The sequence below is a fragment of the Durio zibethinus genome, chromosome 15, assembly GCF_047325235.1.
Source record: "Durio zibethinus cultivar Kanyao isolate XHJ-2024 chromosome 15, ASM4732523v1, whole genome shotgun sequence".
NCBI lineage: Eukaryota > Viridiplantae > Streptophyta > Magnoliopsida > Malvales > Malvaceae > Durio > Durio zibethinus.
Window position 1 is genome coordinate 21,865,789 of NC_143176.1, and position 20,565 is coordinate 21,886,353.

The 20,565-nt window shown below is 34.5% G+C and overlaps 3 protein-coding genes and 1 pseudogene across 9 annotated transcripts; 1 reads left to right on the forward strand and 3 right to left on the reverse strand.

The window, feature by feature from the left end:
* The first annotated feature begins 483 nt into the window (after positions 1–483).
* LOC111301381 (uncharacterized protein C24B11.05-like) lies at positions 484–2,676 on the forward strand. 2 transcript variants are annotated; one of them, XM_022896995.2, is made up of 9 exons: positions 484–635; positions 989–1,068; positions 1,191–1,256; positions 1,352–1,449; positions 1,548–1,585; positions 1,669–1,756; positions 1,837–2,121; positions 2,220–2,285; positions 2,414–2,676. In XM_022896995.2, the coding sequence occupies exons 2-9, from the start codon at positions 1,008–1,010 to the stop codon at positions 2,567–2,569; spliced, it is 858 nt and encodes a 285-aa protein (XP_022752730.2). In that variant the 5' UTR covers positions 484–635; positions 989–1,007; the 3' UTR covers positions 2,570–2,676. The 2 variants fall into 2 exon arrangements, with proteins under 2 accessions (XP_022752730.2, XP_089600953.1); XM_089744827.1 differs by lacking the exon at positions 989–1,068 and having other exon boundaries at positions 493–635.
* A 280-nt stretch (positions 2,677–2,956) lies between these two features.
* Positions 2,957–4,794, reverse strand: LOC111301382 (ubiquitin fusion degradation protein 1 B-like; annotated as a pseudogene). Its single transcript, XR_016328329.1, has 6 exons — positions 4,650–4,794; positions 4,438–4,560; positions 4,209–4,339; positions 3,817–4,040; positions 3,459–3,694; positions 2,957–3,322 (listed from the first exon to the last, which is right to left on the reverse strand). The product of XR_016328329.1 is annotated as a ubiquitin fusion degradation protein 1 B-like (transcript).
* A 2,253-nt stretch (positions 4,795–7,047) lies between these two features.
* On the reverse strand, positions 7,048–9,688 carry LOC111301383 (scarecrow-like protein 30). Of its 2 annotated transcripts, XM_022896998.2 has the most exons (2): positions 8,789–9,688; positions 7,048–8,614 (listed from the first exon to the last, which is right to left on the reverse strand). In XM_022896998.2, exons 1-2 carry the CDS (start codon positions 9,294–9,296, stop codon positions 7,170–7,172), a joined length of 1,953 nt encoding a protein of 650 aa, XP_022752733.2. In that variant the 5' UTR covers positions 9,297–9,688; the 3' UTR covers positions 7,048–7,169. The 2 variants fall into 2 exon arrangements, with proteins under 2 accessions (XP_022752733.2, XP_022752732.2); XM_022896997.2 differs by having other exon boundaries at positions 7,048–9,688.
* Positions 9,689–12,696: 3,008 nt separating this feature from the next.
* Positions 12,697–18,907, reverse strand: LOC111301385 (telomere repeat-binding protein 5-like). 4 transcript variants are annotated; one of them, XM_022897001.2, is made up of 11 exons: positions 18,630–18,907; positions 17,154–17,337; positions 16,209–17,067; positions 15,895–16,089; positions 15,737–15,796; positions 15,553–15,632; positions 14,984–15,225; positions 14,230–14,547; positions 13,843–13,906; positions 13,501–13,581; positions 12,697–13,167 (listed from the first exon to the last, which is right to left on the reverse strand). In XM_022897001.2, exons 2-10 carry the CDS (start codon positions 17,232–17,234, stop codon positions 13,516–13,518), a joined length of 1,965 nt encoding a protein of 654 aa, XP_022752736.2. In that variant the 5' UTR covers positions 17,235–17,337; positions 18,630–18,907; the 3' UTR covers positions 12,697–13,167; positions 13,501–13,515. The 4 variants fall into 4 exon arrangements, with proteins under 4 accessions (XP_022752736.2, XP_089600954.1, XP_022752735.2 ...); XM_089744828.1 differs by having other exon boundaries at positions 13,501–13,641; XM_022897000.2 differs by lacking the exon at positions 13,501–13,581 and adding an exon at positions 18,477–18,539.
* Between the last annotated feature and the right edge of the window lie 1,658 nt (positions 18,908–20,565).

Below are 20,565 nucleotides of genomic sequence, written 5' to 3' on the forward strand. Positions count from 1 at the left end.
TTAGATAAATTTTTATATTTTTATTACATATTTAAATAAATTTTTAATTTTTAATTTACACCCAAATAAATTTTTAATTTTTAATTTGTATTCAAATAAACTTATAAACTTTTAATTTTTTATTTAAATGAACCCTTAACATAAATATTTTTATTTAAAATAAAAACTTATTTTGATATAAATTAAAGTATTAATGTTTATTTAGATATAATAAAAATAAAAGCGCTTATGTTAAAAAAATAAAATCGTTCATAAGTTTTTTTTAATATTTTAACTAAAATTTTAACGAGGTACATTAAAAACAAATCTGGCTGACCGTGTCCGTGTCGCCATCAACGCATCTTTACTTCGACCTTACAGGGAAGCATGAAGTCCCCAACGTGTCCTGTTTTTATTGGACCACTTCAGCTCCCAAATTTTGCAGTACCTTCTAGATCATGACTTCTCTGCTTCTCCTTTTCTTCTCCAAACGCTCCTTCAAACGACTTTCCTTCTCTCCATCTATTTAATGCCTTCTTGAACGCTATCGTGTCTTTTCCTTTCTTCTCGCTTTCTCTCCCTTTCCCTCGTTGTTTTTGGGCTTTCATTAAAAATTTTAAAAGATTTTTTTTTCTTACATTGTTGATTCGGATCTGGTAATGTTCGATTCTTTACATGTTGTGTTCTTCATTTTGTCTTTTCAGTTTTTGTTTTTGAGTTTGTTTGATGCTACATTGGTTTATTTCATGTCGATTAAGGGTTTTTTTTTTTCTGGGTTAATTTTACATTGATGTTTTAATGTGTTCTGTTCTGTCTCTCTGGACATTTAAAACAATAATGATAATGAAATCTTTGTCTGAATTTGGGGCCTGTTTCGTCAATGCAAAAACTTTTGGTGATAAAAAACTGTTTTTTTTTTCCCTTGAAATCAAAGTAATTTTTTGAGTTTCTAAGATATTTTTAATATTTGTTTTGGATTATGCCTGAATTGGTAGTTTTCCTGGCGTAGCATTTTTTGAAGATCAAAAATGGAATATGAAGATCAGAGTAATAAGGCCTTTGATCCAAAATACGAATGTCTCTTATTTGGTAAATTTATTATCTTTCTGTAATGAACATTCATCTGTTAATATATAAAAATGTAAGCTTTTTTGGCTAACCATTGATTTTTTTTTTTTTTTTGGTTTGATCCATTATTAAAAAACTTACAGATTTAGATGACACTCTTTATCCTCTGACTTCTGGTTTGTCCAAGGAAGTTACCAAGAACATTCAAGGTATTGTTGGTGTTTCCTTGAAGGGTCTCATTACTTTGGCAAGTTGTTAGATTCCTCTTGAAATTCATAACTTTTTTTTGGATACCCTTTTCTAGAATATATGATTAAGACTCTTGGAATAGAGGAGGAAAAAGTTCCTGAATTAAGTGTTTCATTGTACAAGCATTATGGCACAACAATGGCTGGTTTAAAGGTAAAGGCTGTCATAACATTCTTTTGACAGTGAAACTCTTTTGAGAATGCTTAAACTATAGAATGATGACACAGTTTTTTCTTTTTCTTTCCTTCCAGGCTATTGGCTACAGCTTTGATTGTGATGATTTTCATGGGTACTGATTTTTCTCCCATTCATCTTTTATCTGTGGATGATTCTATGTATCGTGTATGGTTCTAACTTATTCCTGTCTTACAGATTTGTTCATGGGAGATTGCCTTATACAATGCTAAAACCTGACCCTGTTTTGAGGAATCTCTTGCTTAGCCTGCCTGTTCGGAAAGTTGTACGATCGTAGTTCTTATGAATTGTCATTTGTAATCATTTAGAGGCTCCCTGGTGACTTTGTTCTGGTCTTGTATACAGATTTTCACGAATGCAGATAAGAACCATGCTGCCAGGGTGCTTAACAGGTTGGGATTGGAGGACTGCTTTGAAGGGATTATATGCTTTGAGACTCTGAATCCCACAAACAAAGACAACTCTTCTGCTGATGGTTTCATCTCAAACAGTGAAATTTTTGACATCAGTAACTACAGTGCTCGTCCTGACTCTGATCTTGAACTTCCAAGCACTCCAGTTGTCTGCAAACCATTTGAAAAAGCGTTTGAACAAGTTTTTCAGATTGCCAAAATCAAACCCCAGAAAACGGTAAATTAATCAATGTTTTTATTTTTCAGAGTCTAAAAACTTTCGGAGTGATTTGAATTCAATAACTCCTTTCAATGTTACAATGTCTTGCTTTGCAGTTGTTCTTTGATGACAGCATCCGCAATCTTCAGACTGGTAAAATTATGGGCCTTCACACGGTGTGGGTAAGCCACTGAATATCTAACTACAAAGAATAATTTGCTGCCTGGTGATTTTTTTTCCATTCGATTTTGTTATTCCTCAATTGGTTTGAGAATGTTTTACTCGCTAGTTTCCCATGATACCCATATAGGTGGGAACTTCTCATCGAACCGACGGTGTGGATTATGCATTAGAGAGCATTCACAACGTCAGGGAAGCATTGCCAGAGCTGTGGGAAGCAGATGAGAAGGATGAGAACATCCGGTATTCTGGGAAGGTTTCTGTTGAGACAACGGTTAGAGCTTAGATCTTAAACCATATATATATTTGCCGTGCGTTCACCACTCTCTTTGTAACATGTAACAGAGGGGATCCTAGGAATAAAAATTTAATTAAATTGGTCTCTTTTCCAAATTTAATTGCATATTGTTGTTTGACTACTAGCATTTTGACCTGTTCTTTGAGACAGCCTCGAAAGTAGCCATCATAAAACAAACCATATTTTCTTATGTTGATCTCGTTAACTTTTGAAAGCATTTTGGAGATTTCCTTATTTCATATTCAAAGGAGCTTATCCAGGAACACAACAAAGGCACCAATGGGGTGGAACACATAGATCATGTTTGAAGTTAAAACAGAAGGCATCTGCTTCTCGGAGAGGGAAGAAGGAAATGAGAACATACCCACAAGCGTGTTTAAAAACTGCTGATTTTCAGCTTTATATACACCTAAATTTAAATATCTTGTCTATATACTCTTTGCCAGTCTCTTTTACCCTTGACATGTAACCATTCATGTGCCCCATGCCGATACCCAAAATTTGAATCAGTCAGAATATAATTAGTTGAAATGTATACTAGCAAAAAAATCTAGATAAGTTTTTGGGCCCTTTGGAGCAAGGGTCTTCAATCAGCAAAAAGTGGGCTATTTGAAATATCAAAGAAGGATGGCCCACATAAAAGTTTGAATGTGATCAGCCTTTCAGTGAATACTTTTTCCCTGTGAATTGAAACTTTGGTTCTTCCTCTTTAGGCGGCTCTTGACTGTTCTTCATGGCAACCTACAGACAAAGTCAATAAGAATTCGAAAGAACCAAATATGAATTGACTTTTTGGGAAATAAAATAAGAATTCTTAAAATATTTATGTGAATGACTAGAGTAACTTGTATCATTAAACTAGTATAGCACAACATACTTTTGTCGTTTCCTTTGGGGGCTGATTTTCATTCGAACCAAACACAAGCTTCCCAGAATGTTGACGTGAAGTAGAGCTTGATGACTTGGAAGCAACAGCTTCATTTGAATTATATTGTTTAAGCAAGGGAGAGACAGGTAGTGGAGCTGGTTGTGTCAAGGGTTTGCCATCCAAGCGCCTTGATGAACCACTGAAAGGGATGAACTTGGCAACTTTTCTTGGCGGCTCTTCTTCAACTGAAATATTCGTAGAATGGTCATTTGTTGAATGGAATAATTTGCAAATGTAACAGTCAAATTCAACAATGAAATTTTTTTCTATAAACTAAAAAACGAAAAGAAAAAAAAGAGGGAAAAACCTTCAGGTGCAATATTGTTCGATCGTAGAGAGGGTGCTGGCTTTTCAGGTTCTTTACAATCAAGAGGAGGGGCAAAGTCCACCTCACAATCAGTTTCAATGATACTGACTGCAGGGATGGGTTTTGTTTCAACTATATTATTATAGTACTTCTTATTGTTATAGGGGACCATGATAGTGTCTCCAATGGTTAAGCAAGAGTAACTCCTCAGTGCAGTTTCCAAGCTGCGAGCAAACACAGCAGAAAAGGAATTTAAGAAATAAATGTATCAGCTACTCCATAAGAAATTGCCAGAAAGATAACTAACATTGCTTTGGGGTTGGAGATGTCTAAGAAGTCATTAGTGTGCGGCTGCAGCTTCACATTGGTTCCCTTTGGTAAGCATAACTAACATTGCTTTGGGGTTGGAGATGTCTAAGAAGTCATTAGTGTGCGGCTGCAGCTTCACATAGGTTCCCTTTGGTAAGCTAGCATTTTTCACCTGCACAATATCTCCCTCTTGGAGGAGCATGTTCCCCATCATCTGAAACAAAAACGCAGGACGAGCAAACGGCACAAAATCAACAAAACACCATCTTTAAATCATGATATTAAACGAATAAAGACAATTTAAAACCATACCCAGTATGGTAAAGTATATCAGGCCCTCATCTGCAACAAATTCTAAAACCCCACAATGAGAAACTCTTTCCGCAGGAGCATTAGTCAACTTGAATAACATAGGGTACTCGACATGCAAGGATGCTGGAGAGAAGAGTCATTAGGGTTAAACAAGGCTTCCATTTGCATGCATTAACCGGGATACAAAGAAGGAAGCTGAGTTATCTACTTACCAAGGCGATGAAGAGCTGAGGGAGGCATAATAACTGGCAATGACAAACAATCTTGATAATTAGTCATTTGCCTTGAAAATTACTTTTGGAAATTGAAATTAGAGTGAGGGTAAGAGATTGGGAGAGGGATAGTATCACATAAATTGGTGAAGAAGATCAACATACCTTTATCTCCCTTCTCGAGGTGCGCCTGTAAAGTTTTAAATGAATTAGAATCAAAGTGGAAGGAAAAGTAATGGAACAATCAAAAAATCAAGAGCACTTCATTTGCTAATATAAAAAAACAGTAGCCATTAAATTGGAATATTCTACACCTCAATTAACCAAGCAATAAACTAAAAGTGTCAATAGGATCACCTACAGAGTATAGCATAAAAGTTAAACCAACAAAAATCCTTTTTCTAAGTGTCCTGTATTCAACGTGTAACCCACCAACCTTATCAATGAAAGAGACAGATTAACAACGATAACACTGTTCAAATGTTGAATTTCCACGGTCCTGCAATCAACAAAACTAAATGAGCAAATAAAAGAGAACAATCTTAATTATCTAAAAACTATAATATAAGCTAGAGGCAGCCTGTAAGTTTGTCAAGCTAAATAGAAGATCGTTCAAGCTACATTAGCTTGTGATCAATCAATAGCCTTCAAACCAAATTGCCATTGACCATAAAACAAAAACAAAACGAGAAGGAAAAACTATAAATCATTAAACATACCATGATCACTAAGATCGAGTTCAAAACTTCTTCCCAGAAAATCACTAAAAAGTCGGCCATAAAAGAAAACAGTCAATAACTAAAAAAGGTAAGTGATATTAATCAAAGCAATAAACAAAACCCAGTTCCCATGATCAACCAAAACCAAAACAACTGATTTTATATAAATGATTAAGACTTTAACATGAAACAATAATCCCATAAAAAACATATTGTACAAAGAAACAAATATAAAGAAAAAAAAAAAACCCATTTTTTTAAAAGATGAAAAGATAAGAGACAAAGCTTGAAAGAGAGGACATTGTGAAACAAATTAAGACATAATTGTGAAAATAAAAATGGGCTTTGGGTTTCCGATTGAAAGATAAAACCTTTGAGTTGGTTTTGATGAGTGAAGACGAGGATTGCCAAATATCTGTGTTAGATTGGAAGCTCTTTGCTTTTTCTTTTTATAGGTTTATGAGTCCTAAACCAACCGGGCGAACCCTTTCATCGTGAAGGTATAAATTGTATAAAATTTGGATTTTAATTAATTCCTTTTTTATCCAAAATCAAAGTGTTTTCTTATAATTTATTGATTTATTTTTTCATGTAAAATTATAAATATAATAATTTAAAATATAATATGATGATATAATTTAAATGTGATATAAAATTAAATATAAAGATAATATAATTTAAAATTTTAATAATTATTATATATAAATTTAATAAAATTAAAAAATATATATTTTATATTTTTATTTCATATATAAATTTTATATAAATACAATATCGATGCTAAAATTTTAATATTTTACTCAATCATTAAATCAGTACTTATACTTCATAGATGGATGACCAATTCAAGGCACGTTTATCAAATACCAAATTATCCTCTCCAATTAGTGAATGCAATTTGCAATTTTTCCATTTATCCAAAAAAAAAAAAAAAAAAGGCAATTTGCAAATTACAAAGGTTGGGTTTGGTGGACCTCGATGGGCCCATTTAGATTGGGCCCACATGGGTTTTGGACCTAAAATTTCAACTCCAGTCAGCCGAGAAAAAGAAATTGGCAGCCCAAAATTGAACTCTTACAAAAACAGAACAATTCCCTTCCTCTGTTTCCCTCTTACAAGAGAGTAAAAACTGAAAATTTTTGTCTTTCAAAGGAGACACATAACCATAATGTTACTTCAACTATTTGTCTTCAGTCCATTTCATATTCAATATGAAAGTTGTTTGGTTTCCATCTGTTAATTGATTCTTATATTTAAATAACTGCAGCAGTAAGCACTCTCATATCATCTCTCCTTCACTTTCTCCTGGAGGAGGAGCTTGAGTTTGGATAACATCTCTATGAAGCATTCTATTGTTGCACTCTTGACTTAGCTTGTGCCCTGAGTATATATCTGATTCATCAGCAATGAACATAAAAAGATTTCCATCTGATGTCCATCATACCCTCATCTAATGATGGGGTATGCAATAGGAGATTGTTTCCTGAAAATTGTAAATTTTGTTTCCAGGGATGAAACACTGTGCTTGTGGAGAAAGCCATCTAGATAGAGGCAATCCATGGAAAGACAATTCCCCCTCTATCCAAAAAGGGGGAAAAAGAAAAAATGAAAGAAAAGCATAGGATTTGTTGTCTACATGCTTGTTGTGAATGCATTTGAATTCATTCTAAATAAGCACATTGGAGCTTTAACACACATGCAATCTTTACTTTAGGAGTTGATATTTACAACTAAAACAAATAGGATAGTGAGTCTACTGAATGATATAATAAGCTTTGGAAGAAATCACTCCTAATCAGAGTTAATCCCTGACAGGTTTCCAAATTGAAAGGGCAAAAATAACTCTCCCCTTCCATCCCTGCAGCATCCAGCGGCCATCCACATCTACAATAAAATCTTTATGATAACTAGATTGGACCATATTCGTCACTTTCTTCACGAGCTCCTGATCCAATGGAACCAGCTTGAACCCTGCCCTCAGAGTCCTAGCCTGCCATTGCTTATACGTCTCTGGTCTTTCAACCCTCTCCGAACCCTCGCATGCAACAACGTTCATAATGTCCTTCCCATGTCTTTCCTTCTCAAACATCATCCTCTGTGGATCTTCCCGACCAACATTAGCTTCAAATATATCAAACTGAGCAGAGAAATGGAAGAGTGCCTCCCGGAACCTTGTAACAAAGAATGGAGCGTTATATGTCCCGTTTGCAATCCCATGGATGAATAATTCTGGATTGATGCTTCTGATCAATTTCAGAACAGTGTCCCTCGCACTGGTTGGCGCCATTGTGTCATCTGGAAGGTTCTTTAGCCGATACATGCAGTTAACAACAACCACTTCATCTTTCTTAATCTTAAGTTCCTCAAGTTTGATGGTTTCCCATTTCTTTGCTATCACGTTGTACTCAAATGGGACTTTGAATCTCTCACAATACCTTTTCAAGCGACGCCCCGTCTCTTCCACCCTTTCTGCAGGTCGGAAACCTGGTTGTGGAAACTCAACACCGGTAATATGAAGTTTGGGAGGTCCACCAGCCCTTGCTGAGAGACGCTGGATGAGGCAAGGCCATTGAAACCCATAGCAAATGCCAAAATCAACGATGTGGAGCGTGGTTGCCTTTTCTGCAACTTCCATTATCTTTTTATTTGCATAGAAATTAAACATTTTCTTAAAGGGGCAAGCTAAAACATACACCCTATAAGCTTTTAGGATATCAGCAGCCGAAGTCCTGTTGCTTACCAGAGGCGAATACGATGGTGCCCCCATGCCAGCCAAACGCGTCTTAAGGGCATTAGCAAAGTAATGTGCCAATCTTTGGGTTCCATCGCCAGAATCTGAAGAGTGCTGACTTATCTGTTTCAGCAGCTCATTGGCAGTCCTTTGGTCATTGATGGCTACAGCTTGTGCACATTGAGTAAGAAGACTCCACAAATCCACCACTTCACTTGTCTTGCCGTTTTTCTTTCTGCGTGTTGTTCCGCCATTAGAACCTTTTAGCTGCCCATTTTGCTGCGAGTTCCCATAAAGAGAACAATTTGGCCAGTCCTCATGTTCACCTTTGCAAAGCAGTACATCGTCGAACATCTCTGACTGCTCTGAATCTTCAAGAGAAAGTGCAGATTGCTTGTTGCTCCTACCTTCTTCCAAATAATCACCATCATCACGCTGATAATTTTTCCTTTCCCTTGATGCTGAAAGTGATTGATACCTTCCATCAGGAAGAGAAGGCCCAGATAGGTTGCTTTCTGCAGCCAAAAGCAACTTATCAACATTGAGAGAGGATTTACTAGCTTCCCCTATCTCTCTTCTGAAGTGCCTCAAAGGCTCTTTCATGGTCACTCCTTGTAAATCCGGAAACAAAGAGGTTCTTTCAAGAGAATCAATAAGAGAAGTTTGACTGTAAGAGGAGTTGAATTCACCTGGACTGTCTATCCCATACGATTCAACGGAGTTGGTACTAACAGTATAGCTGTTACTGCTACCACTACTGCTTTGGGTGAGATTATCATCTGGGCTATAATGATCTTGACTGGGACATAGAGATATAGGATCGGATGAAAGTGGATACTCGTGGCCAAGGACTTCATAGAAGGATTTTTCAGCAGCTTGGAGAGCTAAGCAATCCTGCAACATGCAGGTCTTTTCCTCCAGATCTTCTTCCATTAGCATCTCATTTATATACTTGAGCATTTCATTGGCAAAAGGAATATTATCAAGGGGATGTCCGTCTGAACTCATGCCTGACGATGAAGCTGAATCAACAGGAGACTCTGGACTAGTTGGAAAGGAAGGCAGAGTTGAAACAATATGCTCAGGACTGTTTTCAAACCCATTAACAAGGTTGTGATTTGAATATACTGGCACTGAGCCATGATCAAATTTGAACCCATACGTGAAACTAGGAAAATCTTGGGAAAGGGTATCCATAGAAAGTTAGAAACCTATTTGATACAGTAAAAAAAAAAAAAAAAACCTGGATGAAATTGGATTGACAAAAACCAAAAAAGTGTTCTACCCTCTTGTTGATTGCCAAAATCTTGAGAAAAACTCAAGATAGGAAAGAGGATAACTGGCTGAACAAGGGTTGAAGATATATAAATGAAAGAAAGGAAAGAACTTTGTTGAAAAGAAGAGCAGTCAAAGAGCTAAGCAAAGAACCTGGATAATTCCATAATTTCAAGACGCCTATAATAGTCAAGCTGTTGAGCTTTCTGAGTGAACCTTCTCGGAAAGTACAGTTAAGGCAGAGCAGCCGCCACCTCGTACTCACCGTTTTGAGACAGATTTTAGTGCCAAGTTAATGTATAAACTTCTAATTAAATATGACTTTTTTGGAGACAGCACTTACCATTTTAACAAAAGTTGCTTAATGCGCAAGACATTTTTTTGGTGTGCAAGCCATTTGAAAAGGCACAGTGGGAACGCGGAATTGTCTTTGCATCGTCACCATGGAGCAGCTATTGGCTGTATTGTCTCATGACAATGACTCAATTTAAAATCAATTAGTCAACTTTGAAACTTGATAAAGTTGAAGTCACTTTATGAAAATGTCCCGCGATACCAACCATGGATAACAAAGCCAAAACAGTACCGTTGGCTGCGGATATTTTAACCGAAATATTATTTGATTAATCTTCAATTATAGTTATACCTAATACTGTTGTGGACTTCTCTCCTGGAGCCACCGGTTCCTTGTCTTTCTTCTTTGTTTGGAACCTCAGGCCGGGATTCTTTACAATGCTACATATGAAAATGGATTTTCTCTCTAGTGGAATGTTGGGTGTCCTACACTATGAATTTGTTCATCAAGATCATGAAACAGCTGACAACTCTGCATTGGACTGTAGTAGGGTCAGGACTAGAGCTGATAAAGAAAGACATTATAGCCTTCAAGCAAGGAAAAATAGCTCAAATAATCATGCATTTGACAGATTAGATTGGGTCAAAGCTCAAAAAACTGAAAACACCAACAAGAATCTAGCTAATCTATCTCCGTTATATACGCCAGATTCATTCCATCCCATCCGAAAGGGAATTTTCTCTTGCATTACCTGATCATGCTGAGACCTTTCCTTACTATATTTGATTTTTTTTCCTATTCTGTTGGATTTTCCAATTTGGTTTTGGCTTCCTACTACTTTGAAATATGCACTATAGACTATAAAGAATAAATATTGAGGATGTGAAAAAGGGCTATTCCGATTTGCTATGGGGAAATAAATAGTGGTTTCTTTTTCCCACCATTCGTGGCCGCTCTTCAAAGACAATGATAGCCAATTTCTATGTTGATGCAGCTCATGGGTTTGACTCCTTATCTGATTCTAGAATGGTGCAACGCATGATCAATCACGTTTGTGGTTGAGGCATTGTGTGAATGCAGTTAAAAATTCGAACTTCTCTAACTTGAAACTACAAAGAAAATGCAATGTAAATTCAATCGTAACGATATTATTTTAACACTTAAACTGTAAAGATGCTATTTAAATATATTTTACCAGTTTTTTTTACCCATGTCATGCACGTACGGAATTTTAAATTATATTTTTATAACTTAAATTTTTAATTTATATTAATTTTATATTATATATAAATATATATATATATATTTATAACAATTTATAATTTGTTGTGCAAAATTACAAAAATCGCATATATAAAAATTATTATAAAAGAATTCCAATAAATATTATAAAAGTTTTGAATTATAAAAGTAAAATTACATACAAACCTTAATAAAAAAGTTAATCTCTACTTTACAATTACATACACTCTTAAAAATATATATTATTTTAGTATGAAAATTAAAATTTATACATGTGACATATCATGAAAGACTTTTTCATATTTGATTTTAAAATTTTATCATGTCAAACTTTTGTGATAAATATCTGATCGCTTATCTTTAATAAAGAAGAAAATATCGATTGTAAGAAAAAATCATAAATATATATTTGATCATTATTTAATTTTAAAATTTTAATTTATCTAAATTTAATTTTAAATTAAGATAAAAAATGCTAATATAATTTTAAATATAGATATATGTGTAATTTTAAATTAAGATAAAATATCTTTCTCTTTTATTAAAAATCATAGAAAAATAAATATAAAAATATTATTAAATAACCGTGATTCAATCATAAATTTTATTTATTTAAATTTATTTAAATATTAATTTAGATTGTGTGTGATTTTTTATAATTACTAAGATTTAGAGATTTAATCTTTAAAAACCATTTGAAATTTGTATTTCATATAAATGAGTAAGAGTAAGATATGAGATACTTTTTTTTCAAGTTTAAATTAGGATAAAATTTATATACATTCAAAAATTTTGATAAATGTAAATTTTGAAACTTCAAAATTTTTAAAAATTGAATAATTGATTGGATAAAATTATTTAGAACCATCTTACATGTTAATAATATAAGTTATCCACCTAAACATTTACATAAATAAATTTTATCAAATTTTTATGTATGTTGTAATATAATATTATATATAATATATGATTAGATTTAATAATTTGAAACATGATATAATAATATGATACGAATACAATATGAATAAAAAATATGAATGTGATAATTTAAAATTTTAATAATAATTATATATAAGTTTAATAAAATTTAAAAAAATATATTTTATATTTTTATATTAATACAAATTAAATATGTAATTTTTATATAATATATTATATAAATATATAAATTTTAATATTTTATACGATATTTTGATTTATATTTTATGTAATTGGATACAAAAACCGCATTTGATGCATATGATTCGATTGCAGGAATCCAAATGAAACTTTAGTAAAAATTTTTTTTTTTTTCATTTCTTCAATCATTTATATGTGCCGCACGCATGAAACTAGAGGAAATTTTTATGTTCTCACAGTTGAAGAAATTATTCTCTTCTAGCAAGTCATCTGGAATAAGAGACTTTTTGCGTGAAAAAAGGTAAAAAGATGTTTGGTCCTGTAGAAATTTATAGTTGACAATTTCATTAATTTTTAGAACACGTGTAAACTCAGTCTCTTCCACACCCAAAAACACGGCATGGCACACGCCTCAACAGTCCACCTCATGCCGTGCGTGAGTTTTATTGTGGTCCTGAAATTTTCTGGAGTGACGTTGGGTTCGGTAGAAGTGGTAAACAAGTGCATTAATAGTTAGATTCTAATTTTTTTTAATAATTTTTTTTATTGATAGATGGTTTGTTAATTTAAAAAATTCATAAGTAAAAATTTAATGAATCGGTATATTTTAATTGAATTGATAATTTAATCTGATCACAAAATAAAATAAAGAAAAAACTTAATCTGAATTCAGTGCTTCGAATTTAGCAAGCTCTTATTCCATCATCAACAGCCAATTTACAGAAGGCCCAAGCCTCTTAATTTCAAGGGAAGAATCAGGGCTAGAGCAGATAAAATATTATACAGATTTCTTGGTACTTCTGTTTCTTCCTTGTCATAACTTTTTTACATCATAACAATAAAAATACAAGACAATGAAGGAAGGGAAAATAATTCGACAATCCTTCTCTAAACCCATCATCAACCTAAGTTTTTTTGGCCAAAATCACTTCTGCTACTAGCTCTTATTTCATAGTTATAGAGGAGAAGGCAGCTCTCTGGCTGCTGCGGATGTGGCTTCAGTTGCTGCTTGGCTTGCTGCTGGGACCAGTAGGCGTGTGCGCTTAGGACCCTGTCCAAGAGCTCCTGGGGCATCGGCTCTCCCCGCCTTTGCTGCGGGGATATTCTTGCCGTGTGCACTAGCGTTTTCCACTTATCCTGCACGGTTCCAAAATACATACCATCACAATTCACAACCACGTGATAATGCTTTTTGATCTAATCATCAAGAAGAGTCAAACCTAGGAAAAACAACTCATGCTGTTTGTTCACTCTCCCAAGAGAAATATCAAATGCAGCAGGAAGATCCAACTAAGCTAAAATCTAAAGGAAAAAAGTGGCATTGGGTCACTTGGTAAAAGGGATAAACAAATATATTGGGAGAAATAGTGCGAGATTAGGATTCAAAAGATTCCTTGTGGGGTAGTTTTTAATTATACAGATAAAGCTACACAGTTGATAAAAGCTTGTAATGGCTGTCTAATCATTTACCTGTTGTACAATCAACTATGCGCTGGAAAGGTTGAAACAGATTAAACTATGTTGCCTGGTGGTTCCAAGACATAAAGTGGACTGTTTGAATTTTAATGCATCAGGTTTAAAATAAAAGCGGTTGGGCAACAAACAAATAACCTAATAAAAGTAATGAAAATATGACAGGATATAAGAATTCAATTAGAAGAAAAGAAAGCTGATTTATCAGCAGATCAAGTAGAACTTTTAGAAATTAGACCAAAATCTGAACTATGAGAGAGAGAGGGAGAGAGGTAAGAAGAGAACATAAGAAACAGTTTTGCACCAACTATATGAAAAACCAAGAGAATTTTTACTTACCTTCAAATCCACATATGTGCGATGCTTCACGTTATCAAAAGCTCTTAATTTAACATCACGCCACCTGCAGATTAATAAAACCATTAAAATTCTGGCCATCATAGCTTAGGGGATGTCTAGTATAACCACACAATAGGCCAGTTGTTTCTAAGTTACATCCAGCACACTCCTACATGTAAAGGACAGGAGTGGTGGGCAAAGAAAACAGAATTTTAAGTATCTTCAGAGCATATATTTTCCCCTAGAGCAGCTACTGAGGCCAGGATTTATACAAAATTCCGATTGGGTATCATGCTGAATCAATTTGAATACTAGCAAAGTAGCCAATTTCAAAGACTCGACCACATCTCAACAGCTCCTCAGTTTCTTCATTAGGTTCAAACATACCTTCCAGTTCCAAGAATCTCAACAGCCTGAACCAGAGTTTCAACTTCAGCAACAGAGAAAGGTCGACGAATTCTACGCTGCACAACTTCAGAATACTTAGATTTCCTATGAGCTGGAACCACAGCTTGTGCTTTCATAGTCATTGCTGGCACAGCTACCAGGGCTTTAGAATCAGTTGCGCCTTTGTCAAATGACATGTCAGTAGGTGAGGGTGCAGAATCATGATCACTCTCAACAAAGTTGCCCAAAATAGGCATGTGAGGCTCAGGTGAGGCATCACAATTAACCTGATTACCTAAACCGGAAGTTGCTGGATATCTAGCAACAAAAAGTATTAAATCATAAACTGAATCTGAAGAATAACCAAATAAGTCTTAATTGATTTGATAGCCTAGAATGTTTGAGAGAGATAGGAGTAAGAATCTTGAATTCTAACATGTAAGAGCTAAATATCTGATGGACCATGGTAACTATCATGCAACAACTTTCCATGATCAACAACAAGCTTCATGCATCTAATCCATGCAGCCTCATGAAACATAATACTGTTATCAAATAAAAAGTCAGCCTCTTATTCGGGGCTGCATTTAGGAGAACAAACTAGATCCTAGAAGATCATAGCTCCAATAATTGCTAGCAATTGCAACATTTTCCTTTTTTCCAAAAAAAAAAAAAAAACCACCTAGTGAGACCATATTTTAAACCATTACATAAGTGTAGATATCGGCTAAACTCGTAAAACTATATTTATTACCTAGCTAGAGGTAGAGGGGTATCACAGGGAAGCATTATTGGAGAACCTCCAGGACATAAAGATGGGGAATTTCGTGAAGGGTTAGGCTCCAGGCTAAAACCCAGAGCATCCATCTGGTTATCACAAGAAATCCCCATCTGCAGCAGAGTTTTATTGTCATCTCTAACCTTCTTTCCTTGAAGAAGTACACCAACACGCAATCCACCTCCAAGTATCGCTGTCACTGCCTCCATGACAGTCCTCTACAGATCAATTTGACAACATAAGGAATGCTAATGAACAAGCAACAAGTAGAATTACAATTTACAATAGACACTACCCAAATGGGTGGTGCTGCCAGAAAGACATAAACACACTTGCACATAGTGAAACTAATAGACATAATTCTTCAAGGTCCTCACGTAGCAAAATGCAATAAGAAAATCCAAGATAGCTCCATTAGCCAGTATAAAAAAAATTAAAAGCCAAAAATATCTCTAAGCATTCTGCTGCCAAATACCAACATTCGACTAAAATGAACAACAGCCAATCACTTATAACACAATTATCAGAATCATAGATCATTATACCTTCAATGAACCAACAGTAGCAGATTCTGGAATTTCAATAAACAATTCTGGCACCCTGAAAGATTTGATCCTAAGCTTCACTGAGTAAAAGGAAAGACATCTTGATGTAAGAAACTCTTTGAATGTCAGACACCAATCAAGTGAAAAGAGGACATATGAATCACTCCATTAAAGCCTCCCATACCGTGAGAATCCCTAGAGTGAGATTTGTGTTGGTCTGCTAGTGAAGATGATTCTCCAGAGACTCCACAAAGATTTAGAATGAGTTAGCAAAATACTGCTGTTAGCAATAAACACCAAGACAAGAATATAATGGTTAGAGATGAAAAGTATGCAAATCACCTCCATGCTTCTTTGAATATACACTGGAAGCATTTCCATTGATTCTCTTCTCGGGTGAATAAGAAATGCCCTCACTGCTGATTCCTCCATCCGAATTTGACACTGAGCTACAGTGTAAAAACTTCCTTTTTTTGAAAGGGTAGTTTCTTTCATATCTTAAATGCCTATCGCAGTAAGCAGACTTCAAATTCTCATCTGAAGGATCAACATATCCATTTCATTAAAATATTACACAGTTGTCAATATCCTATTTTAACTGGTACCAGACAATTTTCTCAAAGTTGCATTGATTTTAAATACAAGAAGCCACATACCAGAATTGGAATACGTCACATCCTTCAATTTTGGAGCTACTTTCCAGTACTTAGAAGACAGTATCTTCCTTATTCTTCGGTCTCCAATACGAGGTGTTGGCCTAAATGATTTTTTTATTGGGCTAGGGTGAGTACAACCTGAAGACTTTTCGTCATCATCTCTACTAACTACATTTACATCATCCCGTTTTGCAGGAAAAGAACTAAGGGGATTGTGGTCCCCACATGAACATGACTTACCACTACTGTCTGAACTAACTAGAGCGGGAGGTTTACCATCCACGACTACTGGATCCTCTAAGGGGCATGTATCAGCCAATTCTACAATGGAAACCTTATCAGCTCTATCCAGCTCCTCATCTATCAGCCCTTTAATTTCAGACTCTGGTTTAATAAAATCACCGGCTGTCCCACACACAAAGGAACCTGTCTCTACCTTACAAGACAAACTTCCCATTTCATTCTTGATTTTACCATTCATCAACTTCTGAGCATCAACTCTTTCTGAGCAATCAGAAGTTGATATAACAGAGGCAAATCCAAAATGGGCATCATTTTGAATGCTTTGTGATTTCCTAGAACTATAGTTTGGATCATTGGTTTGTAAAACAAGTTCAGAAACCAATAATTCCCTATCAGTGCTGTCTTGTTTGCAAGTTTCTAGCTTCAATGACCGATCCCCATCCCGCCTTTCCACTTTTACAGTATTTTTCCCAACTGCAGACTGATCTTCAGCACTCAATTTATTACTAGAAGCAGGAGTACTTTCTTTATCTAGTAAAAACTTTCCAGCTACAGTAGCCAGTAAGTCAAATGCACTTATTTGATCATCAACTCTCTTTCTAAATGGAACCCTTTTCTATAAAAAAGAAATAATGGTAGTTATTTAAAATAGATCAGTGTTTTTGCAAACAGAACAGGAAAGAGAGGTAAACAATATATTACCCTGGCTGATCTGGTTGCTCGCGGAATAGCAGGCACCTGATAGCCATTGAATCCATAGTCTAACCTCTTATGCAACACCATATCTCAAAGATCACACCACAAAGAACCCATCATATGCAATTCACCAGCATTCTTAAATCAATTTCCAAGAGATACAAGTATATGTCTCAACTAAGGTTAGACCCTGACGAGATGAATGCAAGAGTTAATCAAAATGACATAAATTGAATCTATAATCAACAGTAAAAGCCACTACCATTTAGGAAATAAATTAGACAACAGAAAAGGAAATTCAAGGCACGACAAATGATCAAAGTACAGAAAATTTTCCTTCTATGAGAAAATAGTAAAAAAATAAATTAAAAACACATAACAAAATAAAACTCATATGCCAATACCAAGCAAAGGGCAACCCTCTAACTAATAAAAAGTAATTACACGTAAAAACATCTATATATCAAAAGCCACTGTATTTGGATCCACATCCAGTCAGCCACAAACAATCAAAATCGCTAGCTGTGCTTAGGATTGTACATCTCACTCCATCTATTCACCCCCCCCCCCCCCCCAAAAAAAAAAAACCTACAGTGACTTTAACACAATTGTCAATAAACCCAAAAGCAAAGGGCACTGACTCAATCCTGTAATTATAACTTCAAAAAGATCCACATGAGCTGATGAAAAATGGAAAATCCCAACCACCATCAACCCCCCACCTCCAATAAAAAGAAAGGGCCTTCTATGAAACTTAATATTTCAAAAACCAAAAAAAATCTTATGCATCAAATAAAACCATAAATCTGAGAAATTAAGAAAAACATTGAAAAAGAAGAGAACTGATCGAGACATTTAAAAACCAAAAATTCTCTGTTCAAAATATCACAATTTTCCAAATTCAAAAGAGAGAACGGGAGAATAAATGAAAGAGAAATTAGCAAATTAAACTTAAAAAGAAAAACCCTTAAACCACCAAAGATCAAATCCCAGACAATTTTGCTTTTAAGAAGATCTAAAACCCTGAACAAAAATCCATCTCGAAAAACAAAAAAAAAACTATAAATAACTGATAAAAAGAAAGAATCTTTGATCCTGTCTTCGGCTTTTCCTATAAAGTGTCTCAAAAATCCCAGATCGAATAAGTTATAAACCAAATTATCGAAAACAGAAGAATTTAACGTTAGAAAGAGACAAAATTTAAGAATTTTCAGAAGAAAATTGACAACAGAGAGACAAAAGGTACATGCATTTGAAAGCTTAAAACTAGTAAGCTAAAAAAGATTAAAACGTTGGGGTCATTTAACAACTTTGTCTCGAATTACCAACCAAAATCCAATTTTCCTTCCACTTTCTCACCATTTCTCGGCAACCAAACACAAAAGGACCCACCTTGACCAAAAAAAAAAAAACACACATGAAAAATATTAGAACTTTCTGGGAATTCGCTACGGAAAATCAACAAAAAATCGATTTTCTCACCTCTAAACAATGAAATGTTCGCTCAAAACACGAAATTCGCAGCTAAACGTAAGATCGCAGAAAGAACTAACAAAATTGAAAATTTTCTTCCCAGTAGGAAAGAACAATACTCTCTTCCATTTTCTATCCCATATTTTCCCGCGAAAACAAAAGGGGAAGGTTTCTCTGTGTATGTTAAACAAAAGCCATTTGGGATTCTCTCAAAATTCTTAATTCAAAAAGAAAATAATTTATTTTCTCTTTGTTTTGTCACTGATCGCCAAAACCCTCTGAAAATCACCCAACTTCTGCTTAAACCCCAACACTTATACCAGACCCCAGGTTACCGGACCTATCGGTATTCACCATAAACTTCACCAGTTATGACCGGTAGGAAGGAACAATCTAGTCCGATGGCAAGGATGAAGGATCCAATCAGGTCACATAAAGGACAAATTCGTCAATTAACCACATGGTGGAAGATAAGCATGTTACTTTCCTTTTCTTCGCAGAAATTTGTGGCTGTATTTTATTTCTGTATTAATACGAGTGCCACGTAGGAAAATACGAATAATCCTACGTGGCAAAGGAAGGCGGTCATTGGTCGCTTTTTGGTCCTTGTTATCGACAACGTTGCGGCTGATCCTTTTTTAGAATTTTTTTTCCAAACCATTCTTTGACGGCCATAAAGGAATCTCCGTTAAAATTAACGCGGAGAATCCAATGCCGTTAAATTAGGGGAAAAGAGTTTATGGCGGGTCCTACATCAGTGGTGGACCCCACATACAAATTTTGTCCTTAATAGCGAGAAAATAAAAAATAATAATTTCAGCTTCTTGATAACTTGGAAAGAATGGGTGACACGTGGCCAAAAGGCAGTGGGTAAGCAGTACAGAGGTTCTATTCACTCGGCGTCAGTTTAGAAAAAAAGAGGGCGAAGAATGGCACAGGCGAGAGAGTTGGTTAAGAATCTAATGCGGATGTTGCCAACGTGAAATCTCAAATCCAAGAAAATCAAGGCATAGGGCAAAGATGCATGACAGTGGTTGTATAAACAACAACAACAACAACAAAGGCTGGTTTGCCTTGGAAGCAATAGCCGGCCCATGGCCATGGGATATTACGAGACACAGAATTGCTTTGGTTTAAGGCAAAAAGTTAAAAAAATAATAAATAATAAATAAAAGGCTCCCGAGAATAGAAAGCTGGAAAAGGGCAGCACTTTTTGGTTGTTTTATTCAAGAAATCTGTCCCAAGGCTGATTTAAAATACTGGGATTTTCAGATACTTCAATTCAAATGAAGAGAAATCCTTTGAAAAATCCCCATTTGTCACATCGTTTGCTCAGTCGAAAACCAAAGAAGCCAGCTGAGGGTGAAACTGAACAGGCAATGTGAGGTAGGAATAGGGTGTAACAGGGAATTCGGTTTGATTTTGTAGGTAATATATAATATTATAAATTTATAAAATTTAAATTTAAATTTAAAATTAATTTGATTCGAATTAAATTTTATCGATTTGATTTAATTTAATTTTTTTATTTTTTATATATTATTTTAATAAAAATTTTAATATATTTAAATAATTATTTTATAAAAATTTAAAAATTAATAAAATATATAATTCAATTTAATTTAATTTTTTTTATTTTTTATATTTTAATTCAAATTTAATATATATTTAATATTTAAATTTAATTCGAAACAAATAAAAATATTTAATCTAAGCTACATCAAAATTTATAATTTTCAATTGATTTTTAATTTTTCGATTTTTTCCCTCTTCCCTCCTGGTGTCCATCTGACAAATGATTGGTGTGATTATTCTACAATTAATTCACCAGCCTATCTATCTAAAACACATTTTGTAATTTTGTTTACTATCTTATGTTCATTACAAAAGTTTTGCTACTCTCTTAAAATGGAGCAGATTGAATGGCAACTTTGACAGAAAAAAA